The sequence below is a fragment of the Ursus maritimus genome, unplaced genomic scaffold (assembly GCF_017311325.1).
Source record: "Ursus maritimus isolate PB19 unplaced genomic scaffold, ASM1731132v1 scaffold_4, whole genome shotgun sequence".
Taxonomy (NCBI): Eukaryota; Metazoa; Chordata; class Mammalia; order Carnivora; family Ursidae; genus Ursus; species Ursus maritimus.
The window spans coordinates 14,862,977-14,876,314 of record NW_024426552.1 but is presented as its reverse complement, the minus strand read 5'-3'; the positions used below and the strand labels follow the sequence as shown (position 1 = coordinate 14,876,314).

The window sequence follows — 13,338 nt, the reverse complement described above, 5'->3', positions numbered from 1 at the left end:
CAGGAGAAAATGTGATATAATTCCATAAAATATTTTGGTACTCAAATGTTTTATGGAGACTAATGGCTCAATTATAGCTTCATACTCATTGCTATAAGTGTCGTGAGGGGAAAAAAGTCTCTCTTCTGACACACTTGTTCATGTAAACAAGAGAGCAGGTTTCCTGAGTCGGAAGCAGTATGTTCACGCTCAGTATGGCCGCTCTCCAGCTCAGGGACTTGGCCCAGCCCTGACGCAGCTTCCCTGCTGGATGGAGCATCACAGCGTTCCCTCCCTTTCTATCAGGGAAGCATTAGGATTCCGGTTACCGTGCTTGAAATTGTGACTTGCTTTCTCAATCCTATTACAGGATTTGAAAGTGACTATGCATTTCTCTGAAGAGGCAAATTTATTTTCAGGAAGTGGAATTGTAGGCTGAAGTGCTTTACAGTTCTTAGTCATATAGGATTTCAGAGGTTGAATAAAACCTTCCTTTGAGGAAACCGAGGCATAGAAGAGCAGCTTGTTCAAATGTCTTGGCAGAGTTGAGAGTATAGCATGCTAAGTCAGATGGAAGGGAGGTGATTTTGGAGATTGCTTTTATCAAGAGCTTCTAGTACAGTTCTTGGATCATTCATTCACCCATTTCCTTTATACATTCAACAGAGCAGTACTGAGCACTATGTGTCAAGTAATGTACATGCTTGGGATTCGGGACAACAAGACAAAGGAGGTCTCTGTCCTCTAGGAGGTTATGGTATTGTAAGGAATATGGACAACAAATGAGGCAATGTCTGGATAATTGCATTACAAGCATGCTCATTACATGGTAGATGAAATTATTACTATCTCTGAGCTTCAATTTTTGTTTGCAAAAGAGGGAAAATACTAATTATACCAGGAGTTATTGTGCAGAATAAAGGAGATGGTTGTTTATCACCCAGCATGGTGCTGGGCACGTTTTAGGTGTGCTGGTACAGAGTCTTCTTATTTCATTCCTTATCTTTAAATTCACCTTCCATCAGCCACTCTCTCGGTAGAATCACACTCAGAAATGAACAAGGGTGCAGATAAGGTGGGCACTGAAGAGTGGAAGAGAGTGGGACTTGGAGGAAGTGAAAACGAGGAGTTGCAGAGAACTGGGGGTGTCCACACTGGAGACAGGCTGGGAGACAGGAGTATCCTCATGAAGCACTAGGACACCAGATGGGAGGTGGCGGATGGGCCAGGAGAGAAGAGTGAGGGGATGGGTCCCCTGTGTGTGCTGTTGGTTGCTGGGGCCACTCTCAGGCTACAGAAATTCACAAAGACAGTTCATTCATACAAAATCTCTCTTCCTCTGTAGCCTAATCAAGTCTTGACATTTGAATTTCTAACTAATTTTTGGGAAATAACTTTTCAGATTCTCATCATATAGCATTTGTTCAATATGAATAGAAATAATTTGCTGTAGTGATTAGCATGCCCAAGAATAACGATAGACTTCTCCCCAATTTTTACTTTTAGATAAATGTCAGATATATTCTTTAAAGTGCATTTGATTTCTTTTTTTTTTTCTGAAGAATCATTAAAAAGTAGTAAAATATGATGAAGATGCAGGGAAATGCACAGAAATAATGGGAAATGTGCTTGAGAAGAAAGCCAAGTTGACCTGGCAGAGAAAATTTTATCAGCAATGATTTTAGTCCCCAAAAAAGCATGAGCTATTAATATGAATTTCATCTAAGGGAGACCAGCAGCAAGTGGTTGTATTTTTTCTAGATGTTTCTGGAAACCTACTTCAAAATAGAATGGCTCATCCATTCTGAATGGGGCCCTTCACGGTGAAGTGGGCACACGGGCTTTGAAAATAGGTGGGTCTGGAGACCAGGAGGCAGCCTGGCCACTCAGAGAGTGACCTCATCAGGGCACTTAACCTATCTGACCTATAGTTTCTTCAACTCTGAACTGAGAATACCAAATTTACCCCAGGGTTTATTTAAGGCTGCATAAGACAGTATATAGGAAGCTAGGTACCCAGTAGAAGAGGTAGGAAAAGAATGGTTGAATGGTAGCCAGAATTAGGACCTGAACTCTTGTAGTCTCCAGCTTCCCTAGGGACACCCTTGGTAGACAGATGCAGGAAAGGTCTCTTTGTATCTACATATTGTTGCCCAAAACCAGTGGGTCAAGTCAAACTGGATCACACAGAAGACTCAGGCCTCATTTTGACCAGAATAGAAAGTCTTGAGGTCTTCAATCTCACTTTCCAACCACACAGCTTCTTGGAGGTCCAGATTAAACCTGGTTAAACCAACCTGGAGGCCCTTCACGGCAACCTGGATCGTCTGCTGTGATTTCACAGTGTGATGTATTTTCACATGCAGTAAGGGAGGGGTTTTATGCTAGAACATTCTAAAAAGGTTCCCCCCCCCCCAACATTTGTAGCTCATTTGTCTACAATAATAGGTGGGTGAACACGCCCTTTAGTAGTTTCTCCCAATGCCTCACGGCAGTCTTACCACGCACATGATGAGGAAGACTGAACACAAGATAAAATATGATATGGCACAGGATAGAGGCAAAAGGGCTCATGTCAATGGCTAGAACAAAGCTGAACTAATCCCTCTCCCCCCCAACCCCTAGCAGACATTTCTTGGGAGTGCTTCACTACAAGGGTTTTTTTTGGTTTGTTATTTAAAAAATCGGTCTGGATGATGTAATCTCTATGTTACCAGAAAAGAGCCACTTGCTTCAAAGGAACATCATATCCATATTGATTGAAATAGTGGAGAAACTCTAGCAGCTCTTTCCCAGGCTTGCCCATTCTAAGCCTGTGCTTTGGGAGAGAGGTAGTCAGTTATGTGAGCCAAATGGGTATCTCACTAAGAGAAGCCTCATCGGCAAATCATTCTCTTAAATGTAATGAAGTCCCCAGTCTCTGTTACAACAGGCTCCTGGGAAGAGGTGCTTCTTTGCATTTTGAGGGCTACACATAAAATCTGGGTGTTTTTCTCAGTTCTGGTTCACACCCCATTACACACTTTAATGAACTATATTGAAATTCTCAAATGAAGCCTTAAGATAAAGTGCCGTTGATTGTATTTATTTTACCTTTAAAGTGAGCTGTTGACATCACTGCAGCATGCTTGTTTTCTTTACTGAGAGATCGCCATAATTATAATATCTAAAGATTTGTTAATGCCATTATATAGTCTAGGAGAAGGTAACACAAATTCTCCACCTAACTGGAAGAGTGACATTTCATAATGACAAGGTGCAGGGTGGGACAGAGGAGGCTGAGTTCGTTTCTCGATCCTCTCAAGTGAGAGGATTAGCCTTGATGATGTCTAAGGTTTTTGTTTTGTTTTGTTTTCATTTTTGAATTTTTTTAGTAGTCTCCACACCCAGCATGGAGCCCAGTGGGGGCTTAAATTCACAACCCTGAGATCCAGACCTGAGCCGACATCAAGGGTTGGATAGACGCTTAACGGACTGAGCCACCCAGGAGTGGCCCTAACATTGTTTTCAACTGTAACTTTAAAACATGTTCTCTGACTTGAAATAGATTTTTAGTGTAATCATCCAGGAGACAATAGAAGGCTCTAATCAACTTAACTGATTGTCTACTTTCAGTGAAATTAAAAACTCAACTCTGAACGCCATGGCTTCAGAGAGATGGCCTTCAAGTATGAGATCCAGCATTGGACAGTCAGGCGGGATGGCTGCTTGAAGAGCTCTCTCAAGTGACTTGGAAATCTGCAGCTCTACGTTTGTGCGGAGGGGTTGGTCTACTTATAAAATTAGTGTCCATTGCCAGTCAACCACATAGCACATCCCAAACCTTTTAAACTAGGGAGTACAATAATTGTTTGTTTCATTTCAGATAAGAACATTGCTTTATGCCACAACAACTGCTTAAATTAAATTCAAAGAGACACCCATTAAGGCCACATAAATATGACCTGGCTGTTTTTTCCCATGTTCCTCCAAATTCATCCCTTGATCTTTTATTAATGCGTCTATTTTAGGCGTCTGGCTAGCCTTTTCCATTGTCTTTGTCTATGCCAGAGTTTCTCAACTTCAGCACTATTGGCATTTTAGGGTACACAACTCTTTGTTGTGGGGAATGTCCTGTGCATTATAGAATGTTTACTATCATCCCTGGCCTCTAATTACTAGTTGCCAGGAGAGTGCCACTCTCCCCAATATGACAACAAAAATGTGTCCAGACATTGCCAAAAGACCCTGAGGATACAAAAATCACTCTGGGTTGAGGACCACTAGTCTGCTTTATCTTTTTTAATTTTTAGTTTTCTCTTGTGGGCCTAAGACCAGTGCTATATCCCGAAGTGCTCAGAAATGATTACCCTGTTGTTATCATTATTCCTAACATTCCTAACATCTTTCATTTATATACGATTTCACAATTTATCAAGTGTTTCCACCCACATTACTCATCAGGATTAATGCATGACAGTTCATTGTCTGTGACAAGTTAGAAGAGGGAAGCATCTTTTCTTTGTTGTCCCTGTGCCCCCTTTTCACTCTGCTCAGTATCCTGCATGTTTGACACAGAGGTCTTGCCATGAGGAAGATGTATTTAGGACAAGTCAGGCGTTACGTAAATGAAATCTGCTCAGTCTTTTCAAGAGATGTAAAAGAAAAGTTGCTTAATCACCTTGAAATGTCATCCTTCTCTGTTGACAGGATGTACATACCTCCCAATAATAGGACCCCATATCTACAACTATACACAACAGGTGGCCTTTTTGAACTCCCTGAGCCCTACGAACTCCCTGAATCCTTTAAAAGGGTTCTGAAAGCAGCAATCCTCAGCCTAAAGCAGACTACTGCAGTTTTATCACACTGTTCTAAGTGAAACCAGATGGCATTTTTGAGAAAGGGAAGTGAACAAATCCCCTCCCCTCCACTTCACCTCCTCCCTGCCCCTCTTACCTGCTTAAGGATTTCAGCAGCTGTTCCATGGGAACAATCAAATATCACATAGAACTCCTTGCCCTTCTTCATCTCCTTGAGTAAAGGCTTGGCATCTTTATTCCCCGAGGGCAGCTGGCGGATTTTGATTTTAATGTTATATCTGGAGGGAGCTTTGATGAGCTCTTGCAGACGAATGAGACCTAGAAAATGACATCCCATCATGCAACAGACTGTTCTGTCTAAAGAAGATTTGTTTATTGCCATTTACAGGCAAACTCATATCATTCCCAAAATGTATCAAGTGGCCACCTTCCTAAAGATTATGCTATTGACTTCTCATTTGTCATTTCCCTTTCTGTGGTGGATTATACTGTATTTTCCTTTTGTGGGCGTGTGTGGTTTGGAAACACAATTGTCCTAAGTGAATATTGAATTTAGCTAAATGCAATTGTCCTCTCCAGCTTTTGGTCAACACCACAAATCTTTAACAAACCAACTCTGTAACGGTAAAACTTCTGTAAACAAAAGTTGCTTGAAGTTTCCAAAGGTGTTCAATGAAATGGATAATACTTGCTAAAAAACAAAAACAAAAACAGACAATAGAATACTAGAATTTCGTGGCGCTATAAATGTCTGTAAGCTTTTCATCAACTATTTATGTATAGCATACTGTTTCCCAGCTATATAATTTTCTATATAATTTTCCAGTTCCTACCATATAAACCATTTAGAAATGGCTTATCACATCCTCTTTCTAATATGATTGAACATTGAATTGGAAAACTCTTTCTTGATTAAAAAAAAGAAAGGCCATGGAGTTTTTAGAGATTATGATAATAAAAGCAGAAACAAAATTCCTTTAAAATCCACTATTGATGATTGTAGGAAAGTGTATACAGCCAACTAACTTGACGGAGAATATTTGATTCACCATGAGTGTGAAACTACCGAGCTGCACCATTCTTTAATAGACACACTTTACCAGGGCAAGACACACGGCTGTATGAAGCCTCCGTCTTATTTCCCTTAACATTAACTTGTGATTGCTGCTCTGCATGACGCTGGCTCTCACTCAAGGACTCTCACCACATTGGAAAATTGAATTTTTTTTTATTACACATTCTATGTCTTTAGGATTTGTCAACTTCAAGTAATCTATAGGCAATATTAAGTTTTATCAGTATTCAGATGGAAACTTGGGTATGCACTCTCATGGATGCCAGCTACCTCTGGACTTGAAGCATGTCTTTCATTTTCTTGTTTTATTTATGTAGTTATCCACCCCCTCCACCCAAGCCACATTTTTGTGGCTCAGATGTTAAAAGATTCCTCTAATAGCTTGAATAGGTTGCATTCTGAAGCACCTACAGTAACTATGTAATTAAGCTGCTCTTCAGAGTCTAATGGATGCAAACAACGGGGGGCGGGGGTAGCAGTGGTTAGGATCTGTAGAGCCCTAACAAGATTTACTGCTCATTATTTTTTTAAAAATTTACATAATGATTGAAATTGTTAGAATGTAGCCTTCGGGAACTCTTGCTTTTTTTCAAACCAATCAGCGTGGTGAAGGCTCTCAAGTACCAGTAAAGAGCCACTCATCCTTTCCGCTTCTGGGATGACTAGTCCTGAGCCACGGATGAGTACTAAAAATGGAAGAAAACCGAGCACCTGGGCTTGCGTAGTTATTAGTCCTCCAATAATCATGTGAAGTAAGCATTACTAACTTCATTATTTCCAACAAGGAAACAGGCTCAGAGCAGTTAAGTAAGTTGTGAGGGCCACAGAGATAGTTCGTAGGAACCATGCGTTTAAATCATTTCCTGTTGCGTCCAGCACTCAATCTTTCTACCTCACAGTCCAGCCTTACAAACACAGATTGCTGGTGCTGAGGGAACAGAGATAATTTTGGATTATTTAATGAGATGGGAAAAAAATAGAATCAGGGACCCACTCTCCTTTCTTTTTTACTCCTGGTTTACTTGAGTCTTGTTTGTGTTTTTTTCTATCGCCCTCCTGCTTTGCAATTGCATAGTTGCTTTTTTTTCCTTCCTTCCTTCCTTCCTTCCTTCCTTCTTTCTTTCTTTCTTTCTTTCTTTCTTTCTTTCTTTATTCTAGAGCATGACCACAAAGGAGATCAATGTGACCTTTAATTAAAACAGGAAAACCATTTAAAAAGTGCATTTCATGTGCTGCAACAAACCGCTCATTTGTTCTTTGCTGAATGGAATATCAGTATGAAGTGCATCTTCCTATTACGAGCACTTACCATGTTAACGGTATTTTAAAGTTGAATACATTTTCTCACTTTGTTCATTCATTTTTACGGGAAAACATTTCCTGAATGCTCATTATGTGCCAAACCCCATGCTAAACCCAGGGTGTGGGACATGAACCCATCTTATTTTAAGAAAGGGGCTTCAGTTGTTCCTATGTGGCTAGAACCGTAATAAACAATGTACTGGTCGTTTGTAACGTAAGTATTGTAATACGTTAGTAACAATCTTGCAGCCTTGTTTTCCAGCATTCATCTCATTTCGATCAGCTCAGTATATTGCACTAATTGTTTCAGGTATTTTCATTACTTGAAATCTACCGTGTGTCCGAGATGATTCAATCTATTTAAGTCAACACTGCTAGCAGAACTTGTAAATTTACAGTAATTCAGAATCAGGAAGGAAAACAGTTCACCAGTGTTTAGTTTTATCTGGAGATCCTCAGGTTGGAATAAAGTGGTATAAAAGCAAAAGCAAAAAACAACAAAACAAAACAAAACAAAACAAGCTTGTAGAAGGATTTCATCCCATCAACTCCTGTGACATCGATGAGTATCAATCACTATTCAATTTTTATAAATCACGATCTGAGGCTGATGGAGGCTGATGGAGCAACCTGTTCAAGACCCTAAGGTCTTATTAAGGTTATTCAGTCCAGAACTTGAAGCCAGGTCTCCTTTCTGACTCCCAATCTCAGACTCTTTTTACCAAATCAGTGGTCCCTCTTGACTTCTGGATTTCAGGTCAACTAACTAACGGACTGATTGACTGACTAACTAACTAACTAACTAACTAACTAACTAACTAGCTATATGAATAAGTAACTGGATAAATAAAATAGAGAAAGAAAACTTTGGACTTGCATAAAAGCATTCAACCTTAGTTGGAAAATGAGGCCGTTAATAGACATTTTGCTCTCTCCTCCTCAAAAAAGGTGACTATGCATTTTTACCACTGTTTCCCCATAGAGAGTTATTTTAATACCAATAGAGGAGAAAGGAGAACAACTCAGTACAAAAGACCAGTTTCTAATTGGTCTAAATTTATCTTTTGGAAATACTCACTACTAAGTCCCTAATTTTCTCAGTTTGTCTGCTTGCCGGTGAATTGGCCTCAGGAAGGAAGATGGTCAGCAGATTTAAAGAGCACAGAGGAAGTTGCGGGAAGAAGAAGGGTGGAACAGTGAGGTTTACATTTCTCTTCCCAAAGCAATTGCTTGCTTAAAAAAAAAAAAAAACGCCTTTCTGCCTTTATTGGCAAACATTGTAGAATTTACAATTTAAAAGCCTCCCCCTCCAGGAGAAAAAAAATAAAGAAAGTGTTCCCTTTTATCCTTTTATTTGCATTTTGCAACAATCCATCAATCATTTACGGTTTCATTGTAAAGAATAGTGAAAAATTATTTGCTAAACAAAGGGAAGGGAAATTGATGTAGGCACAACTCCTAACTTTGCTAATGGTCATCCTGTGTTCAGAAGCTAGCCTTGAGGAGGGACCCAGTTCTCCCAGGATGGGACTCTGGGTGCAGAGGAAGGTTACGGTGCATGCGAATCTGGGGATGGTGGTAGTCTTTCTACCTACCTCACGGTGGAGGGACTTGAAAAATAAAATGCAGTTAAGGGGACAACCAAACCCAACTGAGGGATCTTCTACAATAAAACTCACCTGGACTCTTCAAAAATGTTGAGGTCATGGAAGGCAAAGGAAGGCTGAACCAAAGGAGACCAAAGGGGAGTAAAATATGATGACAGCTAAATACAATGAGTGATCCTGGATTCAAAAAAATCCTGTAAGGGCAACTATTGTGTCAGTTAGAGAAACTGTAATATGGTGTGTGTGTGTGTGTGTGTGTGTGTGTGTGTGTGTGTAAAGAGAGAGGGAGAGAGAGATTAGTGCAGACCCAGCAACCTCGATCTCAACGATCAGCCTTTTCCTGTGAGGAGAGGGTGTGAGGGGTACCTGGGCACGGGGGACTTCTACAAGGGTGCGGAGTCAGATAAGTTGGCCCTGACTCCCTTCCATCCAGGTGAAAAATGCCAAAGGGCCCCCAACACCATTGGCCAAGAGCAGCACAGGGGGCTCTCTGTGCCTGGGGAAAAGCCATGCGCTGGAGGAGAAACCATGGTAGCCTCCAGTTGCTGGGAAAACCTCAGTTGTTTAGAATAACCTGCAATGAGCCCTTCTGGCCAGCAAATACCTGCTTCCCCAGACTCCGTCATCTCTGCAGAGCATTCTTTAAGAACTATTATCCCATTTGTATATAATAGTATTGTGTTAGTGTTCAGTTTTCTGTGGTTGGCAATTGTAGTGTGGTTATAACAAGGAAGGCCCTAGTTCTTAGGCAATACATACTACTGTACTTAGGGTCTACCAAAGGTCAGGATGTCTGCCACCTACTTTCAAATGATTCAACAACACTATTACTTATTACTATTATTATTTATTGTTGCTGTAGTTATTTTATGTTGAGAGAATCACAGAGCATTAAAACAAAGGATTACATGTTGAACCTAGATGAAAGGCATACAGGAGCTCAGTGTGCTTTCTGGCATCTTTTTTCTAAGTTCACATCTTGCTAAATAAAAAGAGTAAACATGGGCCTAGAAAATAACACAAGAGCCTCTTTCCTCCACTTCCATCCTCAGGAATGCAATTGGAAACCACGTCTTTGGTTTTAAAAGCACTTCAGAGCCAGGAGCCTATTTATTTCACATGAGTTTGAGCTGGGCTCTGCATATGGAGATAACTTTCAAAAATGTCCCAATGGCCAATCCTAAAACCTAGTTTTGGCCACCTATCCACTCCGTGCACTCAGACACGACACAGAAAAATGCTGATTTGCATGCACAGGGAGTGACCCTGGGAATAGGCGGAGCATATGGAGGAGGGAAAAAAGAAGCTGCTATTTCCAGTGAGTGTTTAAAATTTCCCATGCCTTCTTCTTAAATAATAATAAACTTGCTATTTACATTACTCCTTTTATGAAGGATGCTACGTGCCTTATAAGTATCTTAATAAACCTCAGAATATACCTTTGAAATGAAAAGGTGTCAGTACTATTTTACAGTAAGGAAAGTGAGACACAGTGAAGTTAATTGTTTAGATCGGCCCTAAAAATAAGTCACAGATGCCAGGAATTGGAAGGGACCTTAAGGTCAAACCCCTCCTTGATGCATGATTCCCCTCCACACAGCTGCTGCTGAACACCTCTCTATTTGAGAAATTCTCCACCTCACACTGCAGCCCTGTTCTTTTCTGGACAGCTTAGTTATATGCAATGAGTATTAGTTCAAAAGGAAAGTACCTAGGTTTTCTTGAGTCTTAATCCAATTCTCTGTTCATTAGACCACATCAGTGGGGTTGATGCCATGAAAATGAACACAGTAAATCATTGGGACCCACAGATAAGATCGTGCATTTTAAATGTTAATTTTCTCTTCATTTGTACTCAGAAACATGGAAAATGGCATTTCACAAACTTGTTGGTGTGTTAATATACCCAGATCTAATGGGATTCTTAAGGGGATCTATGTACCCTCCAGAGGGAAGGAAAAATCAGAACTGAGAAATGGAAACGGGTAAGTGAATGAATTACCTGGGGGAAATATAGCACTTTTAAGTGCAGATCTTCATACATATAATTTTTCAAAAGTGCATCAAAAAAAAAAAAAAAAAAAAAAAAAAAAGCTAGAGACTTCCCAAAAGAAAAATTGTGTCCCTTGATCAAAGGACCTCAAAGAAGAATCTAGTCAAAATATTTGAGATGAACTATGTTGCAGTTAGCTCAACCAGAGTATTTTAGTCTTGACTTCCTGCTGATATCAATGGTAGCTAAAAATAATATACCCCTGTGCAATACCTAAAGATTGGTTTCCAAACAGTATTCTGAAAATTTGCATAGGGTTCAGGGCAGAGGACTGGAGTGGGTAGATAGGTAGGGTAGAAAAGAGTGAGGACAGAGAAAAAAAAAAAAAAGAACTATAATTTATTATCTTGTTGATTGTGAGTGCCAAGGACTTCTATTCTCCAGCTATTTCAGGTGGAATTGTGAGAGGGCTTGTAGCAGAAGTGCTCTGGCTAGCACAAATGGTCATCATAACACAGTGGGGTGAGCTGTGATTGCTGAAAGGGAAGAATTTACTTTTGTTTTATTTGGCACTGATTGCATACTGAATATCTTTCATTTTGGCTTGGTAGTTTATGACAAAATGTTGATTTTCTCCAAGTCCAAATTTTAGGTCTCTGTCAAGGTTCTTGGTTCTGAACAATATATTCTTTCTGTTTTCTATGGGAAGATGGAGGGAAAGGTAATAAACATAATAAATCTAAGTCACTATTTAAATACAGCCATACAGCCATAAAAGCAATTATTTCACTAAGTTGTAGAGTGGCTGAGCATATTAAATGAGTTAATTATACAAAATATTTAAAAGAGTGTGTGCCACATAATCAGAACTCAAGAATTTAGTTATTGTGTTATTTGTGGTTGTCATTTCTCTTGTGTTTTCTCCTTGAATTTATTGTTTCTTCCAATCACTAACATTTTTATGTATGTTAACCATATTTCAAACTAATCCTCATTGTAAAGCTTTGAGATAATGTTTCAAGTGATAGTTAATAGCTATTTTAGGCTGCATTTTAGAAATCTCATGGCTCTGATGTGTTGAGAAAAATGCCTTAAGGAAACTGTGGATGAAAAAAAATCTCTTGAGGACTATATGTTGTGGACTCAGGGCTAGAGGCATCTGGCTGGAACTCATTTCCTTAATGGCCTTATCTAGTCCCATCTATATGCTGAGGGCTCTTGAATTTGTATCTCCAGCTCACACCACCTTTTGAACTCCAGACATATATTACCTGCCTATTCATCACCTTCATTTGAATATAGTAGATATTACAAATTCAAACTTCCCATGTTTATGACTGAACAAACTCCTGATATCGTCCTTATTCCTCCAAAGTTGTTCCATCTATAACCTTCCCCACCTCAGGTGATGTTAACGCCTTCCATTGGTTCAGGCTAAAAAGGTTAGACTCACTCTTCATTCTTCTGTTTCTCTCTCAGCTAGCTTCCACCTCTTCAGGGTATTATGCTAGCTCAACATTTGAAATATTTCAAGAAACTGACAATTTCTTACTCCTCTATTACTTACCTTCCTCAGTTGCCTTGATTTCTCTAGAAGCTATCTATGTTTACCTTTGCCTGCCTGTGTTGTATTATCGATACAAGAGCCAGAATGATTTTTTGATGATGGAAATCTGATCATGTCACTCCTCTGCTGTAAACTGTCCAATGGTTTTCCCATTTCATGAAAAGCAGAAGCTCTCCCTGATGTCTGTAAAGTCCTCCACGATCTATATGGTGTGTCTCTCTGACTACTTTCCCACTACCCTTCCCCTATCACACTGATCCCACTGCACTGGCCTCTTTGTTTGTTATAAATAAATATTTATTGGAACACATCATACTTGTTCATTTGCATGTTGCCTATGGCTGTTTTCTTGCTACCGTGGCAGAGGGAAATCGTCATGACCATACGACCCACAAAACTTGAGCTATATACTATCTGGCCCTTTAGAGATAAAAGTTTGTTGGCCCCTGCTCTACAGAACTAGTTGTGGCTGCATTTCACTGAGATTGGACTTGAAAAAGCAGAAACTGCTAATATCCTCCACACAGCATTTGGTGCTCAGCTTCTCAGCTCTTTTTGATGTGCGAAGGGATAGAAACCAGGCTTCCACCAGGGGTCTAATGAAGCAGAGGGGATGACCAATGAGCAGCAATTTCTCATTGCCTAGGGTCACCTCTGGATGTGGGAATCAGAGAGAAGTAGGTGACTGATGGGAAGAACATCCAGGCAACAGAGAGAGAGAGAGAAAGAGAGAGAGAGAGAGATGAAGCAAAACAAAACTTCACTCCAACAGTTCTCTAGGGTTTTTCTACATTTTTACTTCCAGAGGACAGAATTCTGCCTGCTAGTATTTAGTGAATTGAATTTTGTCCTTAGAGACAAGCACAGTGCTCCCCTTGACTTCAATGGGAGTCATGGGCCATTTGGTCCCCCAGACATCTGTGCTGGCTTCAGGCTATTTAACAAACTCCTAAACAAATCCCAATAAAGTGTTCTTTAATGGGTACTTAATTCTGGTGTGAGGGCGGATGCTG

The 13,338-nt window shown here is 40.0% G+C and overlaps 1 protein-coding gene across 8 annotated transcripts in view; it reads right to left on the bottom strand.

The window, feature by feature from the left end:
• The window catches only part of GRIK1 (glutamate ionotropic receptor kainate type subunit 1), a 361,961-nt gene that overhangs the window by 116,149 nt on the left and 232,474 nt on the right, over nt 1-13,338 (bottom strand). For all 8 annotated transcript variants that reach the window (XM_040621050.1, XM_040621052.1, XM_040621051.1 and 5 more), the window contains one exon: nt 4,918-5,099. In XM_040621050.1, coding sequence (XP_040476984.1) covers nt 4,918-5,099 — 182 coding nt within the window. The remainder of the gene's footprint in view (nt 1-4,917; nt 5,100-13,338) is intronic.